The following is a 22,363-nucleotide window of genomic DNA, read 5'->3' as shown; positions in this document are numbered from 1 at the left end:
TGTGATCCTGAGAGGGCCTCTGCTCAGCAGCTGTTGTGATGTTAGTCAAAAGTTTACTTTTGCATGCAGGATGAGCAGGGGTCTGGATGCTTTCTTTCAGTCAGGGAGGTTTTCTCTGTCTCGGCCATGGAGTGACTCGGGGTGGCACTCTTCCTTCTGTGGCTCACATACATCTGTGGCGAGGGGGCCGTACTGTGCGGAACGAAGTGGTACTGCGCGTGGCCCTATCCTCGCTGGCCATCGCGCCTCCTCAGGCGTGCTCAGAGCCTCCGAGACCAAGAACAGCCCTGAACCTCTGCAGCCACAGCGTTTCTCTGTTTGCCTCTGAAGGGAGTGATGTGGTCGCTGCCGCAGCAGGCAGCGGTGACCTGGAACAGGACAAGTGCGAGACAGGAAACCGTCCAGGAGTCTCCTGTGAAATCCCATCCGCGGATGTTTCTCTGGACTATAAATATAAATTCTCTAGACTTGTGGATCCCGAAACAGATCCTTGACTACAGCTCCAGACATCTCTGATCTCTCTGGAGCCCTCAAAATAGGAGCATCTAAAGGATGTCTCCTGCAGGACGGCTGGCCACATTCTTCCCAGAAGTCTTAAGTCCCTGCCCACATGTGCCCAGCGGAGCTTCAGGCAGGGTGCAGGGTGACTGCTCGGCTGTGGGCACTGGCCTGCCTTGGCCAGCAGGTCTGCTAATCCACACAGTGCTTTGATTTGAAATTCATCAGAAAATGGGAAATCGCTAGGCCATGATGGCTTTTTCACTAGCGTTGTTCTGTTTGCATGTGATGAGGCACCCTGCTCTCTCTTTTTCTTTTTTTGGTTTGTGTCTTTTGGAACCCATACTTGACTGTGCCGAGAAGCAGCCTGTCTATGCCCATAGTACGTGAACGTGGTGCTGAGGCCCCACAGCTGGAGCTGCCCTAATCCCAATTTAGAAACCAGAAAGCTCCAGAATCTGAAACATTGTAAATGCAGACGTGGAGTCCCTAGTAGAAAACTGCATGTTGTGAAACTTTGTTTCCTGACCAGGATTACTGAAAATGTGGAGACAGTGCAGTGTAAGTAAATGTCACGCTTACACTTGGGTCCTGTCCTTCAGATAACCTCATCATGCAGGTATTCTAAAATTTTTAAAAAGTCCAGAATCAGAAGAATGCTAGTTGAGCCTTTGGGGAGGGGCTCTCAGCCTATACCTGTTGCCTCCTGGAAAGCTAGGTGATTCCTGGGGAGCACAGCAGTAGGAAGCTAGAAAATGTGAGTAGTGAAAATGTGTTACTGTGCCTGTAACAGTTCTTCATGGTCTAGGGTGAGGTGTTTTGTGAAATTCCCAAATTGAAACACATCAGAGCTTTGGAACTTGGTTGAGGGCATAGTGCCCTTCTCAAACACTGGCACATCCCCTGTACTGGCATGGAGGATGCCAGTCGGCAGGTGTCTGGGCAGTTGCCTCCTGTCCTGCTGCCGGTCTTCTCCTTCCTGTGCACCCCTGTCTCTCGATCATCCTGAAGGAAAAGTAACTTGAGTCGTAAACATGTAAAAAGAAAAGGAGGACTCCCCCGAGGAATCCAGGACAGGGTGTTTGGGAGCTTAGAGGAGAGAGAATGTGGTAAATATCCACCGCCACCAGTGCCAAATGTCGGCATTTCTAAAAGAGGATGCAGATGGTGACCCCACTTGGGCAGGTTTCTGCAGGGAGCACACCCTGTGCTGGCTGTTGTTTTCCAGCACCCAGAGAGACAAATGCTCATAGCCAGGGTGCTTTTATCTTCTTACCTACCCCACAGCAGGCCCTGTGTAATCCCACAGCAGGTAACAGGAAGCTAGTCCTGGTCTGGCATCTGCTGACTCATTTATATGAGCAGAACCCTGAAGACAGCGGAAATGCCAAGTATCATAGCATACTCATCTGCTTCTCCTCGCTGGCCCTGTCCTGTTCACATGGCCCTGGCCTCTCTGCAGAGCCCAGAAGGGACCAGTGCGGTGTGGGACCTCAGGCTACTCCAGGAAGCGGGTGGAAGCGGGTCTCTGTACTGGTTGATCTGGGGGCCACCCATTTGCTGAAGGACAAAGGCCTCCCATAACTACATTGCCCAACAGCAAGCTTTCCCCGCATATGTTCATGGTGACACTTCTACCTTCTGCCACCTATTGCCTCCTGGAAAGCCAGGTCATACCTGGGGAGCACAGCGTCGGAAAATGACAAATGTGAGCAGTAAAAATGGGATTTGTACTCATAATAAATTAGCCATGATTCATCACTGAATCATCTTAAGTTCAGCCAAGAGACAGAAAACCTAATAGAAAAATAGTGAAACCAGCAAATGTTCCCAGCAAAAGCCAGACGTGAAACAAACACAACAAAAAGGTGTATGGATGGTACAGAACAGGATTTGCTGGCTTCTTAGTTCCTATCGTACTCTTGCTCCCCAGCGGTGACAGTGTGAGCAGCATTCTTTGTATCTTTTTTATAGAATGCATATGTACTTTCACATTATTCTCCAGGGGTTCATGGTTGTCGCATAGCATGGAGGGGGTCAAGGTTTACTTAGCCAAGTCCTCTGTAGCTGCAGTTGCTTTGTATTATCAAAGAGCTGGAGGGAATGTTCCCAGTCATGGCTGGTTGATGGATGGAAGGATACATGGATGGGTACATGCATGCATGCATGTGTGGATGGATAGATGCATGGATGGGTGGGTGGATGGATGGATGCATGGATGGATGCATGGGTGAGTGGGTAGGTGGATAGATGGATGGATGAAATGGCAGATGAGTGGGTGGAATGATGGGCAAGTGGATGGATGAATAGATCCCGGCAGTGTAATTGCTGTAATTGTATTAAGTATATGCATGTCCATAGGTCATCCATTTAATAAATAGTGTCAAAGTGTTTTTTTCCCTTGTAATAAAGCAGCAAGACACGTGCCTTGATGGGACCTCATCCCTGGCTGCTGTTGGCCTTGGACAAGTTCTCAGTACTCATCCTTGTGGAACTGGGACTCTAGCAGCACTGTGGCCCCTCTTGGGGTGAAGGCAGAGTCCCAAGCAGTTTATCATATCCATAGGCTGTTTCTGGAGCTTCAGGAAACTCTAGAAGATGTTTACTGAGTCTGTCTGGGAATGGAGGGATAGACCCAGAGTGGGGATGTTTGCTGTCCGTGACCTCTGAGGCCACGGGAACCTGGAGGGTGAGTGAGGTGTGCATCCCAGCTGCAGGTGTTTCTTCCTGCGCCTCAAGGAGCAGTGCTGGGTGCAGCTTCCTCCTGCTGAGTGCCAGCGCCAGCGCACAGGAGCAGTGGCTGTCAGCATCACTAGTGGGCTCTGCAAGGTCACCCACACCCGTGACCATGTCCAGCTTCCTCAGAGACATCTGAGGTTTCTAATGCTTGCCAGCTGTATCTTTTGTGATGATATAGTCTCATTTTCATGGTGAAGGCAGAAGAGTAGTGGTACTGATAATCCAGATCTATCAAAGAGAAACCAAACAGAATGTTCTTTACCTGAAGAGATGAAGTACAGTAAATTTTTTTTAAGAGAAAAGGCCACATTGTGAAACTTTATCACATTGTATTATTGGAATGTTTTCACTCGATTTATCTCTTACTGTGTCTGCAGAATAAGCTTTGTCATTGGCATGTACTCAGAGGAAGAGACCACATATTCAGGGCTCAGTGCTGTCCCAGGCTTCGGGTGCCTAGGGGTCCTGATAGTATCCTGCCCTCCTGCCCTCTACCTTATTTCTGCTCCTCTTCACCAACAGAGTTTTTTTCAAGTACTTTCAGTTTTCTTTTTTATAAAGTGATGCCATCTTATAAAAATTGCTCATCAAAGTAGCAGGCTCTGCCTGTACATTTTAAATGTGTACAGATGAGCATCCAGTGGCTTTCTCCAACAGTGCCTGTCTGTTTGAACTAAACCTTGTGTGGGGGCTGTGTTGTCCGGTGAGGCCTGTTCAACAAAGCAGATCCCATTAGTGTCTCCAAAATCCAAGGTCAACGTTCAAGAATTTTTTTTCCCAGAACTGGGGATTGAACCCAGGACTTTCACACTGAGCTACATCCCTGGTGCTTTTATAGAGCCAGAGTCTTGCTGAATTGTCCAGTCTGGGTTTGAATTTGCAATCCTCCTTCTTCAGCCTCCCAGAGTGTTGGGATGACAGACTTGTGCGAACAGGCTCAGACCAAGGACTTTTTAAAAGTTGCTTTTAGAACCGTGTCTCTTTTAGAAGGAGTTTGCAACGACTTAACGGTATTTTTAAATCCCACTGAAAACTTGAAGTGTGTACATTCCAAAGCAGATGACTATACAGTGTTGAGCCTGTGCATGTTCCCATGTGGTGGGCGCAGCCACTTAAGGGCATCTGTTGCTTCAGTCACTCATATCACAGAGTAGTACCCTGAGCACAGGGAAGAACCAGAAAACCTGGGAAGAATCACTCTTTGCCACCGAAATTACCTTGGCCTATCCTGGTTGGTTCTGTGCTGCTTTGCAGTAATTAAATCCACCCAGACACCAGTGATCCCTGCTTCAGAGGCTCCTGCAGGATCCCAGCCTGCATCCTACAAGAGCGTCTCGACCTGTTTCCGGGTGGGTGTCCAGGAGGTATAAGTGCACTGGGCACGACGAGCACCTTCGACACCAGGCCGCCCACCCGGGCACCTCTCACTCAGCAGACAACTGGGGTGGGGAAGGCTGAGCGAAGGCCCTGCTTCTATTTTTACAAGGCGATCGTCACCGAGCCCGGGCTGGAGGCTCACCGCCAAGTCAAGAGCTCTCTGGGGTTTGGTAACACGGCTCCCTGACCCCACTGGGCAGCAGCAGGGATGCCCACGTGCTCGCTGCATGTAGCTGGAGTGAGGGTCTCAGCTGACACTGCTGCATGGCACTGGCCTAAAGCCACCCATGGTGCTGCACATTAGAATCCCAGCACTCTAGGAAGCTGAGGCAGGAGGATCACTTGCTCAAACCCATCCAGAACAACTTAATAAGAGCCTGTCTTAGAATTTAAAAGGTAATAATACTAAATAAATTTTTCAAAAAGGCTGGGGACGTGGCTTGGTGCAGAGGCCCTGGGTTTAATACCCAGTACCACACAAAGTCCAGTGTCCCAGGTGGAATTTGGGGCCACAGAACTGACACCACTTGGCTCCAGTTGTCTCTAAACCGCGTCCTGCTGTTCACAATGTGTGAAGGTCTTGCCTCGCCCTGGTACAGTGGAGGTATAAGTGCACTGGGCACGACGGGCTAGTCTGTTACCACTTCCAGACTTTGAGCAGATGATATCCCGCCGTCCCGGGGGCCGGCACAGCATCCTCCTTGCTAACTCCAGAAGAGTTTCGCGCTGTTGACACCATTGTGCCCTCCTTCTGATTATTGTTTTATTTTTAAAAGTAATTAGCTATTTGGTGTTTTTTGGGGGGTGTTGTTTGCAATGGAGAAAGGAAAACTGAGGACCTAGGAGGTGGCTTTTCTGAAGAAATCCTTCCCACCTCATTTAAAGGTCTCTGCTTTCTCAGCGTTGCCAGCAGAGGGGCTCGGGGTCCTGTAGGGGCGCAGCTACAGCCTGGCTCATTCTACATCCCAGAGTGGCAGGCACAGGAGCCAGGGGCCTTTCAAGAGTGCCTCAGAAGGCTGGGTCATACCCACAGTGTGAGGCCGGTGCTGCTGTGACTGCCCACTTCACAGATGGGGAAGCTGAGGCCCAGAGAGGCGGGATGGGCAGCCACAGCAATCCCTGCTGATCCACTCTAGAGAGCCTCAGAAGCGCCTGTGCTGAGCCAGGCCTCACTGCAGCTGTGACTTCCAGGCACAGAGCACAGATTGTCGCAGCTGTGCCCCTTAGTACTGATGAGGACGGGGGCCTTGGACAGTTGGTTGCCTGTGCAGTCCCAGAGCACACAGGTGGCTGGGACATGATGGAAACGTGCTGTCCAGCATACCCAGAGCCCCGGACTCCTGCACAGCTCTCCCTGAAACATACCTGTGGGACAAGGAGATGTGGAGAAATGCAAACCTCATGTCAGCGTAATGTGTGACTTTCCTAGGTGAGGCAATGTTCCCTATAATTGCAGGGAAACTCGTGTCAAAGGAACCTGGGGAAGAAAGAGCTCTTGGACCACGGGTGAGGGAGGAGCTGGGCAGCACAGCCAGCACATGGACAAGAGGGTTTGAGCGCACTTGTGTCTCCAGAAAGCATTTAGTAAGGAGCATTCTTAGCTGGGGCACAGAGCCACACTGTCTGGTTTCCACCGAGTTTTATGTTTGTGGACTGACTGTGCCTTGGCCATCTTGGTGGCAGCATACATCACCAGGTGAAGTGACAGTTCTGGAAGAGACAGCTGGTTTCTTCACAAGTGAACAGGAGTTGAGAGCAAGTCCCACAGAGATTGGTAACCCCCTAGAGAGCCCTGTGTCCCAGGCTGGTCCTGCTGCTCAGGAAGAGGTGCTACACCGCTCCTCTCAGTGACTCTGACTCCTTTGTGCCCCAGGGCGACAGTGGGTGCTCCGTGCCGGTGCCCACCTGGCCCACACCCTGTGTGGCAACAGCTGTTCTGGTGGGGACCCACTGCAGTCGAGTTCCCCCTCTAAGAAATCGGGGTTCGCAGCACATGCAGAGACGGAGCCGGGAGAACAGGGTCACTAGGAGTTGACACTCAGCCCCTGGCCCGGCTACCCTGATGTCAGCACTTGGGGGAACACAGATGAGTTGAGGGTTGGTGTGGACCCAGAGGATATTGCGCCAGCCCTGAGCTGCCTGCTGCATCCTCACTGTTCAGGGAGAACTTGGAGCAGGGATTTTCCCAGCCAATCGTCTCAACCGTGTGTTGTTACTGCTGGCCTCGGCCTCACCCTGGCAAGGGGGAGAGGAGCACGTGGGGCGATTGCCTCATCCAGGGAGGACAGGATTGGACTGCTGTGGTGATTTACGACCTGAGGGCCAAGCGTGGGGCAGCCAGGCGGATGGCAGAGGCGGCTGGATAGTCAGGGCACAGCCAGCCAGGATTGGCAGCTGTACCCAGGCCAGGGAGCCCAGCCTGCTGGGGTCAGTGGGCAGCAAGCACGGACAGACTTCTCTGCAGCAGGCAGTCACAATTTAAAATGCCGTCTTGTCCCTCTGATTGCTTTTTTCCTGTGGTTGGGGTAAGATTTTAATTTCTTAAACACATCTTCCTTCCCCTAAAGATCGCATCCGCACTGGCATCCAAGCTGGGAGGGGCTGCCTTTCGGGTCCTCTGGGATCCGTGGGACTGGACCTTGCTTGGAGCTGTCCATTTCCGCTGGTCTGAACAGGACTGGAAAAAAGTGTGACTTGGCTCTGTGGGCAGAAGGGCCGAGTTCTTCCTGTGCCCCTTCGTTGATGTAGACGCTGGCCCTGCTGTCCCTTCCGTGTTCATTTCCACCAGCTTCCTCCTGAGGCTCGGGGAGGGAGGGAGAGAGGGCGGGGCAGCAGTGGTGGAGAGGCCATCAGGGGTGGTTAGGGAAAAGGAATACCGACAGGAAGATGTTCCTGTTACTGTGCTGGGATTGCAGTTGGTTCAGGGGTTGCACGTCAGACCCTGAGACCCTCTGAGACCCTCAGCTATATTCGGGGGTATTCCGTACCCCTAAGCCGGTGGGTGTTGGGCTGCGTGATATACATTTCCGTGAGGCGAGTGTTGTGTTGTCACCCTGCCTGCTGTGCCTGTCAGAGGTAGGAAGGGTAAGTACATGGAGGGCCCTTGTCCTGGGTCCCGGCAGCTGTGCAGAGTGGGTTGCCTGTGGGCAGAGCACTGCTGCTTTTACCTTTCCTGTTACGAAGCCTCTTGTTTTATCTCCTTGGGACACAGCGTTGCTCACATGTCTCCTCTGTGTCTTGCAGGATGTGAAAGTCTTTACCGAGGATGGGACCAGCAGAGTGGTGGAGATCCTAGCAGACATGACAGCCAAGGATCTTTGCCAGCTGCTGGTTTACAGGAGTCACTGTGTGGATGATGACACCTGGACCCTTGTGGAGTACCACTCACAACTGGGATTAGGTAGGTAGTGGCCCAGGGCAGGTGGCACCCGGGGCCTGGCCTGTGATCCGACCGAGATGCTACTGCCTCTGCCGAGGGTGCGGCCATGCTGTGCCCAAGCATTGGCAGTTTCTGTGCTTCCTCGATGCCTCTCACTCCCTCTTCGTGCTGTTTCACTTGTCCTCCCACCCAGCCCTCTGCCCTCTGTCCTGGGACCCCAGCCTTGGCTGAGAGATGTAAGAGGGCTGCTGTGGTCTGACTATCCTGCTGTGGGCTGGGCAGGAGAGAGGCAGCCACCCCACACCGGGATGTGGCTCACCCGAGGATAGGAGGAGAAGACACTGGTTCCAGGACCAGCAGTGGCAGGAATCCCAGGGCCCACGGCTCGTTACAAGGCCATTAATTGTGAGTTTCATGCTTGCACAGCTGTCTCTGAGCTGGTCCTTGAAGCCTGGACAGTGTGTGTGTTATGCCCAGAGCAGGATGATACTTTACATCAGATTGTTTGAAAACATGTGCTGTTGCCAGAACGAGGTATAGCGCTTGCCTTGCCCGTGCTCTATTTCTGTGAAGAAGAATCTCAGCGTCTTGCTGGAGAAGGTTGATGTTCTCACTGGATGAAGCGTAATGATGCAGAGCAGAGGCGTGCACTAGAAATCATTACCCCATCGTGCCCCATGCCTTCAGAGTAACAGACAGGACTTGTGCTGAGTTTCTGCCCCTGTTCTCTTGTCACCGATCCATCTGGCGACAACAGAGATGTCACTAGCAGTGCCTCTTTCCAGTCACATCATCAGAAGCATCTGTGGACGTGCACATGGCTCAGAAAGTAAACAGTGGTGGAAGCCTGCAGGGTGTGTGTCTGTGTGCACGTGTGCATATGAAACTGTCCGAAGAGATCAGTGTAAGAATGATCTGAGTAGTTGCACTCAAATACTGTAAATACTGTGGGAAGCCCATTGAAAAGCTTGAATTTTCTTTCTATCTGAGAGGAAGACTATGTGGAGAAAGCTGTTAGAATGAGTCTATGTAGTTGGATCCAGCTATGGTAAATATTTCAGAAAGTGCCTTCAAAATTCTGACGTGCTGGGCATCGTGGCTTATACTTGTAATCCTCGTGCGGTGGGAGGCTGAGGCAGGAGGATCACAAGTTCAAACCTAGCTAGTGCAACTTAGCCAGCCTGTCTCAAAATAAAAAGGTCTGCGGATGGTTTATTGTGAAGACCCTGGCTTCAATGCCCAGGACTGGGGGAGAAAAAAAAAGCCAGCTTCCTTTTTATGTGAAAGGAACAGTGGAAGGGAATTCTGCAGAATTTTTTTCTCCTGGTGCTCGGAATTGAATGCTAGGCAAGCTCTCTGCCATTAACACATCCCCAGGCAACTTCTGCAGACGTGTTATACATGAGTGTGATTGTACACACTTAACATATGTAGAAAATGGGCATGCACACACTCACATACAGGGAATGTTTCAGAAAGTGTGATTCACATATTTCTTACACTAGCCCTTGATTTCTAGAGCATCACCCAGTAGTAATGAAAACCTTGAAAGTGACAGGCTGAGTACTTTCTTCCTTGAGAGAGAGAGAGAGAGAGAGAGAGAGAGAACAGCCTTCTCCAGGCCCACAGAGCCATCAGGATTAGGGTTCTTCCGGACTCGTTGTTCTTTCTCCCATTCACAGGCATACTTAGCACACTTTAAAGGAGATGGTGCTTTATTTTAAAATTTAAAAGGTGAAAGTGAAAAAAGGAAAATGAGTGAAATGATTTTTTAAACTTGGGTCTTTTTTGACAAGAAGAAATTCATCTACATGACTGGAATCTGGAGACACTTGAGGTCCCTGACACAGCAGCCCTTATCTTCCCAACCCCAGTTCCCTTCTTGCTGGGGACCAGGGAGCCCATTGTCCCCTGGGCTGCATTTCAGAAGGGCCAGGCCAGGCATCAGTCCCCATGCTGGGAGCCAGTGCCCGGGGCGTTGCAAGCCTGCCAATTAACTTTTCTATAGTTGAGTTGCTACTTAGGAGAAGTCCTCTTCTGCTGTGATTTTATGCCAGAGAAACCGTAGGCACTGCAGGGTCCCCTTCAGGAAGTCCTGGCCTGCACTGTGGACCTGAGGAGCAGCCCTGTAAGGGCCCCTGTGTGGAAGCTGCCTCAGGCACACCTGCGTCCACTGGTGCCCCATCAGGCTCCCTGTGCCCTGCATCCTCGGCCTGGCCAGGCGGAAGGAAGTGACTCTGTCAGGCCGTTACACATCTGGACTTCTCACAGGGACATAGACATGCCCAGGGCTGCTGGCTTGGGCCAAGGAGGCAGTGCCTGCCCATTCTGAGCCAGGGACTTTTCTGTTGGCTGGCATTCGGCAGCAGCATTCACTGTATTTTTGTTGTAAAGACACTCAGGAAAGGATTTTCAGAGCTGCTTCACAAAGTGGTCAGAACGACGGAATGAGTGTGTCTGAAGCAAGAGAGGGATCTTAAGGAAGAACCATGCCTTTCGCTTGTTACAGTCTCTTCTTCACAAGAGTTGGAGCATCTTATGGTGAAGACACGTGGCTTTCTCTTTACCCAGTGGAGGAAAAAGGCTATAAAAGTCTGTCCTGGTCTGAATTCGGTATTTGGTGTATTTTCAGATCTCTTAGGCACTGGGAAGTACATGAAAGAGATTTAAACCTAGTTTAGTTCCTGACCTCACTTTCATTTGCTTGGGTAAAGACAGGAAGTCTGGTCAAGTTTGTAACTGGTGTACAGGAAGCTGCCTGGACTGTTTCTCCTTCCCCATCTCATGTGGCACTTTTCCCCTGCAGAAAGATACTTGGAAGACCACGAGCTGGTGGCCCAGGTGGAGGCCTCCATGGCAAGTGAGAGTAAACTGATATTCAGGAAGAATTATGCAAAATACGAGTTTTTTAAGAATCCGAAGGTGAGTCTTCTCTCTTGACATTTGGGGTTTAGGATTCTTGAAATCTTAGTCTGCTTGAAGGTAACATCAGATTATGACACAACTAACTGGGCTTTGTGGGGCAGCTGATGGGTAGGAGAATCTAAACTGCTGTTTAATGAAGTGATCCTTGCTTAGAACAGTCAGTGGTGTTTACCTATCGCTGTGACTACCTTAAAGGTGGCTGTCTTCCCTCAAATAGTAACAATGGGGGCCGGGGATTTAGCTCAGCAGTTCGGTGGCCTGCCTTGCAAGCGCAAGGACCCAAGTTCAATCCCCAGTACAAAAAAAAAAATAGTAACATTGGGAAGGTCATTGGTCACTAAGTTGCAGAAGAGCCGAAAAGCCAGGCTTTCATGGTCCTTTGCAAAGCTCTTTTTAAAAATTATCAGTCCATGTTTGAAATACGCAATGATCACATTTGTTGTGTGTTACTGGTGCATCTACTTAACACCTCTCCATTCTTTTTCCAACTCCTTTCCACCGCCCTGTCTCTAGATCTCCTTGCCATCTACAAAAGATCGAGCTCCCTGTTTCCCATTATCTGTCATTTATTTTGTTCTTTATAATCTGAGGTTTCTTGTAGAAAAGAAAACCATGCAGTTATTTAAGTGTGTGTGGCTGACATATTTCACTTAACATTATGGTCTCAAGGTACATCCATTTCCTTACAAGTGACTCAAGTTTATCCTTCTTTATAGCTGAGTAGTACGCCATAGTGTATCAACACCACATTTTCTTTATCCATTCATCTATTGTATTTGCAAAGTTCTAAATTGGAACAAATTGGCGAAATACTTAGCAGGAAAAAAATACTCCTGTGCAAGTATATCTTATGGTTCTATGTGGAAAAATCTGACTGATTGGGGTGCTGCTGTCACCTCCTTGATTTTTCTTTCCTCTTCTTTTTGGAGAGCTGATTGTCCTGTGACACACTGGGCCAGGGACCCTCATAACTCTATAGCACTTGGAGCCAAGTGGTAGCAACTTGGGAAAAAAGACCCGGGTCCATGTACGCCTCTGCCAAGTTGCTGCTTTTTCATGAAGGAGAAAAACACTTGACAATTCTTTCTGGGTCATTCAGCAGGAAGGGCTTTTACATACAGTGGTGCTCACCTGGTGGCTCAGAAAGCTATCTCCTGCCACCAAATTATGACTCTGGTGACATCCTTGCCTCAGTGCCCACTGGAAAGCATGAATTTCATGGGAACCACAGTAGATGTCCGCAAAGTGCATCCCACACGACAGCTGGACACACGTGTTGAAGTAGGTGTCCGTGCTGTGTGAGGGAACCCAGAGGCCTGTGTTTTAAAATGCAGACATGCAGCACCATGCTTTAGGGATGCCTCTAACCTGCAGACTGGTGTACCCCACCACACACACACACACACACACACACACACACACACTGTGAGGCTAACCCTTTACATACGTGATACACACACACACACACACACACACACACACACACACACACACACACACACTGTGAGGCTAACCTTTTACATACGTGATTTTCTGTTTCCTTAGAACTTCTTCCCAGAACAAATGGTCACCTGGTGCCAGCCATCCAATGGGAGTCAGACCCAGCTGTTGCAGGTAGTGAGCAGACGCAGGAATTCTAGATGAAACCCTCCCAGCTGCACGGCAGCTTGAGAGATTTGAAGAGGTTGCGTCTTTCCTCACATTGACCTTGTCTCCGCATGGGGTTTGGGGTGACCAGAAATCAGGGTGTGCTTGTTAAATCTGTATGGAGCCAGGCTCCTTCGTGGCAACACTGGGGGACACTGCCTCGGGCACAGAAGCAGTCTGAGTAGTGCCGGCGCCCAGTGCATTTCCCTCCGAGCAGGATGGAGCAGCCAAGGTCCTGCCTGGAGCCTGGTCCTCCAACAGGCGCTGCCACCTGCTGGAAAACTGCAACCAAAATGCTGAGCCCTCTTCATAGGGTAAAGGATGAGGTTTCTTCAGAGTCCTTGAGAAGGAACTTACTATACATTAAAATTAAGGAAACCGGGGCCAGGGATTTAGCTCAGTGGCACCACACCTGCCTTGCAAGCACAAGGTCCTGAGTTTGATCTCCCGGTACCAGAAAAAAAAAAAAAAATCAGGAAAACAATTTGAATTGTTCCTCTACTTTCTAAAGTCTTAAGAAAAGCTGGTCTTTTCCATCTCCTTACCAGGGAAAGGGACACAGAGACTCTGGGCTTAGCACTAACTCACTGAGTTCATTCTGTGGGTGGAGCAAGAATGGGAAAGGGAGTTTCACTGCCACCCCCAAACTTGTGTTTGTGTGTGACTTAGCACACAAGAAAACAAGCTGCTCCCAGAGCAGCCAACAGCGGCGGGCCCACATCACATGAGAAAATGAGCTCAGTGCCTACAGAATTTTTCCATAGCCCCTTCTTTTTCTGCTTTGTGATCACCAGGTGTTTTTACTGCCTCAAAGTTAAGAGCTTCGGAGGTGTTGATCTGGACTCAAAACCCACCCAGCCCACTCCCTAGTAGCATAGCATTCATCAGGAGAGGTCAACGCTTGAATACCACTTGCTCTTTTTTTTTCCCCCCCAGTAACAGGGATTGAACCCAGGACCTTTGCACTGAGCTCCTTCCTAGTACATTTTTGTCTACTTTGACAGAGTCTAAGTTGCCATCCTCCTGCCGTGAAGGGACAATAGGTGTGTCCCGTCACGCCAGCCTGCCCACTCGCTTTTCACTGCATTGACTATGCGAGGATTTGTGTGCATGACAAGGGCAGGCAGTGATCGCTGGAGACCCTAAAGGGACTGTACCCAGGGGCTCCAGGGCTATCCTACCTGCACAGAGAGAGCTGTTTCTGCTCCCAGCCCCAACAGAGGACATGCTAAGGTCACAGCCCTGACTTGATTTGTGACCAGCCTCTTGGCTTCTCCTTCACATAAAAATGTTTTGTTTTTGTTTTTTTAAAAAAAAAACATTACTCATATGGCTGCTTGATGGTAGAGTTACCTGGGACAGCAAGGCATCACTGAGGTGTACCAGGCACTTCCTGTACGGACAGAAGCCCTTCCGGCTTCTGTGTCAGGAGGGCACTGGGTCAGCGTGGCAGCGAGTGCTTGGCCACAGCGATCTCCGATGGCTCCTGCCGCTTGCTCTTCCCTAATACGTGAGATACCTTCCAGAAATTTGAAATAAGGTGCAAAGTCCTGTGGCACCCTCTCATGTAAGGAGACAGGACTGCATTTTCACCGATGGTAGCAAGGGCTGTCTGCCTGCTCATGTCTCAGTACTGATTGTGTCCATGTCCCGCGGTGGCAATTTGGATGGGGTCTGACCTTGGAAAGAGAGACCAAAACAGAGAGAGAAGAGAGTATTTCCATGATTTAGTAAATATCAGCCATGCATATTAACCGTGTTTATTTTAATTATTTTATACTAACATCTTTTTAAAAAAATTCACCCTTCTCTAGAATTTCCTGAACTCCAATAGTTGTCCTGAAATTCAAGGCTTTCTGCATGTGAAGGACCTGGGGAGGAAGTCATGGAAGAGGCTATATGTGTGCTTGCGTCGGTCGGGCCTGTACTATTCCACCAAGGGAACCTCGAAGGTAAGTTCTCTGCCCAGGCTGGGTGAGCGCAGAGTGACTTCCTGCCAGCTGGTGATGGCATGTTCCTGGGCTAGTGGGGAGGAGCCGAACAGAGAAAGCAGCTGCTGGTCTGCCTCCTGGGCTGCCGCTTACGTAGACCTGGGATGCTGGGCCCCATGCTTCCACACTCTAGACTCCCTGCCTGCACTGCGATCACCTTGGTTCTCGTGATATGGAAGTTGGGGTGTCAGCTGGCCATCAGGATGTCTGGTGGTTCATTGGCACCCCAGAGCCAGTCATGTCACTGCAGATACAGTCTGCAGTCAGCAGCAGCAACAGCAGTGTGTGTGTCTGTGTGTGTGCGAGAGTGCATGCCCGAGTGCGTGCCCAGGGGTAAGAGGAGGTGCAAAGTAGCTGCAGACCTCAGAAGCAGGCTGGTGACACTGTAGATCTCACCAGGTTCTCCTGTGTCAGCTCCCAGCACTCAGTGCCCACGCTTTTCTTATGACTACCCATGTATGCCCCGGCCAAGCATTTGCCGGACTTCAGGGTAGGAGCCAGAGAGAAGGGGCATTGCGTTGTCTTGAGAGGCTGTGAGGTGTGGTGGGGCAGAGCAGGGAACTTTCCACCTTTCCGTTTTGTGGTTTCCTTGCCATCCCCAAGCCAGGAACAGTTTGTAGTCCTGAACAGGAAGCAGACTTGGCTGGAGCGTCGGGAGAAGGTGGACTGTGTTAGTCACTTTCCACCCTGGGATGGAATACCTGACAACACAACATAAAGGACAGCTTGCTTTTGGCTCATGGTTTAGTCCATGATCTTCTGGCTCTGAGCAGGAACAGGATGGCAGAGGGGAGGGAAAGCACTCAGCCTGTGACAGCCAGGAAGGAGAAAGGGAAGGGAGGAGCTGGGGATGGAACCACAGCCTTCCAGATCACGCCCCAGTGACCAGCTCCAACCAGCATAGTCAGCCCTGAACTCGTCTGTGGTGAGCCCACTGATGAGCACAGTACCCTGTGATCTGTCACCTTCCATGCACAAGGGGCTTAAGTGTTACATATGTCCCAGCCATCTCGTGCCTGGGAATTTGAGAGTTGGGGTTTGCGTGGGTTTGGGTTTAATCCAGCCCTGAGCTGGCAGAAGGAAGATGGTATAAATATGCCCAGCTGCCTGCTGCTCTCCAGTACAGTGGAGCAGCTGTGCTTTACTGTGCTGGGAACGTGCACCTGAGCTTATACCTGGCCTGCTGTCACAGGAGCCCAGGCACCTGCAGCTGCTATCTGACCTGGAGGACAGCAACATCTTCTCCCTGGTTTCTGCGAAGAAGCAGTATGGTGCCCCTACGGACCATGGGCTCTGCATTAAGGTACACATCGCACCTGAGGCTGAGGCAGGCTGGGGCTGGAATTGAGTCAGTGGGTTCCCCAGCACGTGATGGCTGCTGCTTTTTGTTTGTTTCTTACTTATATTCTGCAACACTGGGGAGTGAAGCCCCCTTTTTATTTTTTTATTTTTGATTTTGAGACAGGGTCTTCCTAATTTGCCCAGGCTGCCCTACCAGCGTGCTGGGACTACAGGCGTGAATCACCATACTCCACTGTTTCTTTTATTTTTTAACAGGAGCACAGCTTCACACTGGATTTATTTCATTCCTGTAAAAACATTAGTGTGTTTTTGGCTTGTCAGTCCTGGACTGCCTTAGGGCCAGGTACCCTGTGGCTGGGCTGTGGCTGTAGCTTAATATAGTAGTGGGAAGAGAGGACTGCTTAGGGGAGGAGGCCCCTGGTGGCCTTTGGGGAGTGTCTGGCACCTTCCTTGTGGGCTTCCGGTCATGAGGATGGTTACATAGGAATGACCACAGCCCACGCTCTGTGTGCATGTGAGTGAAAGCATGCAAGCATATATATACATGTGTGTATAAGGAGCTACACACATGTGTGTGTGCACTGACAACACACATGTGCCCACAAATCAGTACTCATGTACTGTGTTAGCACATACAGTCCCACATACACACATGGGTATATTCGTGCACACCTGTTCATCACCCCGAGGAGGGTGTGGTAGTGTAGGGTGGTGGCCAAAGCAGTACCCCCCACAGCACTGATGCTGAAGTTGGGGCCCGGAATTCACATAGACACCAGGTAGGTTTCACCTGTGACTTCCTGTCTCTCACCACACAACCCCACCCTTGCCAGGCAAACCTACCATCTCTGCATGGGCACAGGAGCTATGAAACGTCCCCAGCTGCCCCAGGTTATCTGCCACCACCTCTGTCCCCACTGTGGGTGGCATTGGTCTCACTCATTGGGCTTTCACTTGGACTGCACACTGGGGCCACTGAGGCACCCACAATCCCAGAGCTCTTTGTTGGAGCCCCTCACTGGCTCCCAGCCACCTTGCCAGCCCTCCCAGGAGGTGACTTTGGGGACCTTTCTGCCACAACTGAGGCCACTGTCCCACAGAAAGTCTGCCTGTCCCTGGATGAGGCGACGCCTCTTCCCCAGTTCCTCCAGTGGCTCTGGGATGGTTTGCTCTGCGGTCTCACTGCACCCATCCCAGCCAGGGAGGCTCAGCCGAGGACAGTCAGCTGCCACCGAGAATGTCACAAGGTGGCTGTGGGCCCCGCTTTGTGTTTGTGTGGTGACGCACAGCTGGTGGCCTGCCTGGTGTGTTTCCTCCTCACTGAACCATGCTAACTGGATGCTCTCTGATTTGCAGCCAAACAAGGTCAGGAACGAGAACAAGGAGCTGAGGCTGCTGTGTGCTGAGGACGAACAGGGCCGTATGTGCTGGATGACGGCGTTTAGGCTGCTCAAGGTAGCAAGGCAGGGCAGGGACCGGGCTGGGCTTTGCCCTGGTATCACTATCCACAGTTGTTCGTGGTGCTGAGGACTAACACCAGGGCCTTCACACTGAGCTTCATCTGCAGTCCCTTTTTATTTTTTTATTTTTTTTTATTTTGAGACAGAGTGTCAGTAAGTTGCCTAGACTGGGCTCAAGCTTGAGTTCCTCCTGCCTCGGCCTCTTAAGAGTGCTGGGATGACAGGAGTGTGCCACCACACCACTTGTCTGGGTTTCGTTACTCTAACACAGTACCCGAAGCAGGCTGCCTTATAAAGAAAACAGGTTTCTCCATCTACAGTCTGGAGGTCCCCAGGTACAGTGCTAGCCTCGACTCAGCTATGGTGTGGGCTCTGTTGTCATACCATCACAGGTGACAGTGGCAGGGGCACACATGGCAGGAGGAAGTCCCATCTCCTGATGGACAGGCAGAGAGCCTGGGGTTACAGAGTCCTCCTGCAGGACTGGCCCCAGGGATCACGATCCTCCTGCAAGGCTGTACCTCCTGAGGCACCACAAGGGACCTGCCCTGAACTTGAAGGGGACAAACCACAACCACACTGTACAGCTTTGAGGGAGGCCAGCAGCTCCTAACCCTGAGTAGTCTGTGCTTCCAAAATCCAGGGCTGCTGGAGACATAACAGACTGGGTGGCTTTCTGAAGCCAGCGTCTCTTAACTGTGAGTCCTAGACAGTTTTACTGCACGAGGCCCCACAGGAAGCTTCGTACAATGATGTACACCTGTAATCCCAGTACCTTGGGAGACTGAGGCAGGAGGATCAGAAGTTGAAGCCCTACCTGGGCAACTTAAGACCTTGTCTCCAAATGTGAAAATAAAAATTTAAATTTAGTAAAAAGGGGCTGGGGATTTAGTTCAGTGGTGCTGCCACCTGCCTCGTAAGTGCAAGGTCCTGAGTTCAATCCCTGTTACAAAAAACAAAGTTAAATACAATAAAAATTGGATGGGATGTACCTCAGTGTAAAGGGCCTGGGTTCAATCCCTAGTACAACAAAAGACAAGAAAAGAAGAGGAAGGAAGGCTGTAAGGCTATAATAAATAGGAAAGACAAGGTAGGGAAGGATGGCTACAGATGGGCACCATGCAGAGAAAACGTTTTAGATTTGTGTATATAGTTGGTTTTCTTAATCTGCCAATGAACAATTGATTTTTAAAATGAGAGGAAAGTGATAGTGCACTCAGTGAAGCTGCAAATTTTGTTATGTTGGCTGACAGATGGACAATCCAGTCAGCAAGCTCTTCGCCATCATCTCATGAGCAGATGAGCAGTTGGTCCCTTCTGTTCCCTTTTGTCCCATGCCGGAACGAGCTGCAGGACAGGAAGTAGGCAAGCTTGCGCTGACAATGCTGGTAGCCTTTGTGATTGGACTGTGCTGTGTTGCACGCTGTGCTAATGGTAACCTCACCTCACTGACATCTGCTGAGTGTTGACACTGGCTCTGCACACCCATCACCTGTCACCTCCCTGTGGCAGCTGTGTGCTGTGCGTATTGTCATCCTACCATTTCCCTGATGGCAGCACAGGCCCAGGCATGGCTGCTGGGTTATGGCAACACACTAGAAGTTGTGGATCCATTTCTGCTATAGTTGCCACGTCCCAGCCACACTTCAGGGAACATTTTTGACCCAGTGGTCCACAGATATCAGTGTCTTCAAGGGGGCCAGGCTTGATGCGGTGGGAGATGACATAAGGACCTTCTCACTGGTTTATTTTCTTCTGCAAATTCGCCCATTCCATTGTTGTCTGGGTCTCATCATTTGCGTGAAAATGTCAGCCATCATCTGTCCTCTGGTGCTTCTGTGAAGATAATAGTTTTTCTGTGGTTGGTTTTGACATTTCTTGTCTGTTTTTGAGCACTCTTCCCATGATGTGCCTGGGTTTGATCTTGCATCCTACTCATTGACCCTGTAGTCTGATGTCTTTTTAAAGTAGCCATTACCTTATTGCTGTAAATATTTCCCCTGGCCTATTCTTGCTCTTCTCCAGGGCAGTGCAGTTATCCTTACTCACTGTTAGTGCATAGACCATCGCATCCCATTCTGAATGTTTTTTTAGAACTGTATACAACTGTAGAAACTAGAGCCAGAGCAGAGCTTATGTCCCCTGAGCAAGGTAAAGGGAACATGCAGCCCACTTCATAACTTCATTTCCTCTTTGTGAATTTTTTTATTTCATTTTGCAAGTAGGTGGTTTGAGCTAGTACTTGGGGAGTGTTGGCTGACACATGTGCAAGACTTTTCAGAGCCCCTAGTCCTTATTCCCAAGATGAATAACACAACTGCTAAGCTGGCTGAGCAATAATCCTGGTTATTGGAGGGTTTATTGCTAGAACAAGATACCTGACACCCTCCAGTTTGAACAAGAGCTTTATTTTGGCTCATACTTTTAGTCCATGGTCAGCTGGCTCTGAGCCAGAAATAGCACGACAGAGGAGCATTGGGGGTGAGAGTATGCTCCACCTATAGCCAAAAGCAGAGAGAGAAGGGAGGAGCCAGGGACAGGGATGCACCCTCCCAAGTCACACCCCAGTGACTGCCTTCAACCAGGCCTCTCCTCTGCACGGCAGTCAGCCAGGGACTAACACATCCTTGAATGAATCGCCTGATGAGCACAGTGACCCCTGATCCAATCACCTTCCACGCACACAACACTTTAGGGGGACATTTTAGATCTAAACCATAATAGGGAGCACTAGTTTTGGAACAGGATGTACGTATGAATCCCAAGTCCTTACTCTCCCATGTCCTTGGGATACTTGCTTTACTCCTGTGCTTCTGGTGCCATTATCAGTAAAAGGAGAATAATGACACTATGTGGCTCGTAAGGGGGAGGATGAAGTAGTATCATAAACCACTTGGGACAGTACTGGGCCTGTAGCATCACTCACCTTCCTGGCCTGATCATTTCCTTCCTACCATCCAAAGAACTGAGTAGAACTGGGACAAATGTGCTGTCCTGAATGTGCCTCAGTTCACAGGGGTTTCGACACCATTGCTCCCTGTTGTGTCCTGGCTATGGCATTTGTCTTACCCTGGGATGTGGGCGTGGGTGACCCTTGCTTCCCGCACTTACTGGCCTTTCCCCCACAGTATGGAATGCTCCTCTACCAGAACTACCGCGTCCCTTATGATAGGAAAACCATGCTGTCTCCCTTCTCTGCGCCAGTGGTAAGTAGAACTGTGCCAGTCCCAGACTTACATTTTTCCAGGAGATGGCTTGCATTGTCTCAGCAGCACTCGTGCAGGGAGGACAGTTCTCCAACAGTTTCTCTCCATCCCTGCACATGCACTCATGGTTATTGGGAACTGTGGCTCTTTACATGCCCAACACTGTCCAGAGCAACTTTGGCTTCTGTAGATCTACTTTTCCTACCTTTGACTTTGGTCCTTGAGCCAGGGGCCCATGGTGCTGACCTTTGTGCTGAAAATCTCTGGTAAGAATTTAGAGATTAGAAGCACTCTTCTTGTGTCCCTGGTGTTACCCCTTGCTTGCTTCCTAGAGGTGCAGGCACACGTCATCTGATGAGATGGCAGATAACATCGCGCAGGCAGGTCACCTTGGAGACCTGACCTGGCACAGCTGAGGGCATGATGTACGGGTGAGGATGCAGCTCCATGCTGTCTCTGTGTCCCGGGTGGGCTTTAGCAAAGGACTGCACAGCCCAAATCCTACTGGCACCAAATGGCCTCACAGGGAGCCTTTGTACCATGAGGAAGATAGGAAAGGTTCTTACTTTTTCTTAATAAAACCCAAAGCCATTTTGAACACATTGGCCCTCTAACCGCTGAATTTTCAACCTGAACCAGTGAATTCTAAACCTGAATCTTAGCAAGTGTGGGGGATCCTCCGCGATTCCCATGGCTGCTGCATGGTTGACTGTCCTGCACCTCAAGAACTCGTGGCCTTTCCTTTCCAGCGCAGTGTCTCTGAGAACTCCCTGGTGGCAATGGATTTTTCTGGGCAAACAGGAAGAGTGATAAATAACCCGGTGGAAGCCCGCAGCGCCGCCCTGGAAGAGGGCCATGCCTGGCGGGTAAGGCTCAGCCCAACTCTGCCTGGACAGGCTGCCTGGCAGATGCTACCCTGACCTGGTCTCCTCCCAGAAGAGCAGCTGTGGGGAGAGGTGGGCAGAGGACCTGCAGCAGCTGGCCGGTGGGTCCCCCCACTTCAGCACTGGCCCCTGCAGAAGGATAGGAGAGGAGCCCTGTGTCCACTTTGGCTCATGGGCGGAGATGCCCCTGCTGATGAACTGTCTTGGCTGTCCATGGCAGGCACAGGGCCAGGCCTGATGGAGGCCAGCAGGTGTCCACATCAGGGCTCTACCAGGGGAGAGGCGCCTCCAGGGCTAGAGTCCTGTGTCTCTAGATAGGAGGATCCCACCACCTTTCACATTTTCCTGAGACTTAAAGACTACATGGAAAACAGAGCCCAGAGCTCTGGCTTGGAAAGTGCTCCCTGTCCCCTAGCCTCCAAGTGCGAGGAGGAGATGAAGGTCCCCAAGTTCAGGGACTGAGAGACACCAAGTTCTATCACTAGTTCCTGCTTTGGGGCCCGTTAGTTGGGGTTCCACCGTGCACCCTGTGTGAAAAGAGAGCCTTTGCTTCTACATTCAGACTGCTGGAGATGCCCAGGGCGGTGTGGGCTGTTTTTAACCAGTGTTAGCCACACTTTTCATTCTCAGTGGTCAAATGGAGCTCTCATGGGATCAGCAACCCCACCAGACACCCTGCCCTGGCTCCATGCAGGGTGACTGATTGGTCTTTCTGTCTCCTGTGTTGAGTGCTGGCGCTGACAACAGTATTTTCTTTTGCAGAAGCGCAGCACACGGATGAATATTCTGGGAAGCCAAAGTCCCCTTCACCCTTCCACCCTCAGCACAGGTAAGCATGCCAGCTGCTTGATGTTGTGGGACATAAAGATGAGGAGACTTCCCTGCCCTCCCTGAGCTTCACAGCACTGCCTGGGCTGGGGCAACTCAAAGGCTCAGGGGGCAAGCATCGGGCAAG

General features: G+C 50.7%; 1 protein-coding gene across 2 annotated transcripts in view; it reads left to right on the top strand.

Annotated features, from left to right (window-relative positions):
* Positions 1 to 22,363, top strand: part of Grb10 (growth factor receptor bound protein 10) — a 59,388-nt gene that overhangs the window by 23,106 nt on the left and 13,919 nt on the right. The window contains exons 1-10 of one of the 2 annotated variants that reach the window (XM_033764934.1): positions 6,992 to 7,139; positions 7,858 to 8,014; positions 10,800 to 10,915; positions 12,464 to 12,532; positions 14,380 to 14,517; positions 15,749 to 15,859; positions 17,215 to 17,313; positions 20,447 to 20,524; positions 21,274 to 21,390; positions 22,171 to 22,237. In XM_033764934.1, the coding sequence (XP_033620825.1) occupies positions 7,098 to 7,139; positions 7,858 to 8,014; positions 10,800 to 10,915; positions 12,464 to 12,532; positions 14,380 to 14,517; positions 15,749 to 15,859; positions 17,215 to 17,313; positions 20,447 to 20,524; positions 21,274 to 21,390; positions 22,171 to 22,237 (994 nt within the window). In that variant the 5' untranslated portion in view covers positions 6,992 to 7,097. Of the gene's footprint in view, positions 1 to 6,991; positions 7,140 to 7,857; positions 8,015 to 10,799; positions 10,916 to 12,463; positions 12,533 to 14,379; positions 14,518 to 15,748; positions 15,860 to 17,214; positions 17,314 to 20,446; positions 20,525 to 21,273; positions 21,391 to 22,170; positions 22,238 to 22,363 lie in introns of those variants that run through there. The other variant, XM_033764935.1, reaches the window with a different exon arrangement.

This window comes from Fukomys damarensis, unplaced genomic scaffold (assembly GCF_012274545.1).
Source record: "Fukomys damarensis isolate Sample0158 unplaced genomic scaffold, DMR_v1.0_HiC HiC_scaffold_17, whole genome shotgun sequence".
NCBI lineage: Eukaryota > Metazoa > Chordata > Mammalia > Rodentia > Bathyergidae > Fukomys > Fukomys damarensis.
Note: the sequence above shows the minus strand (reverse complement) of the source record. Positions and strands in the feature narration are given on the sequence as shown.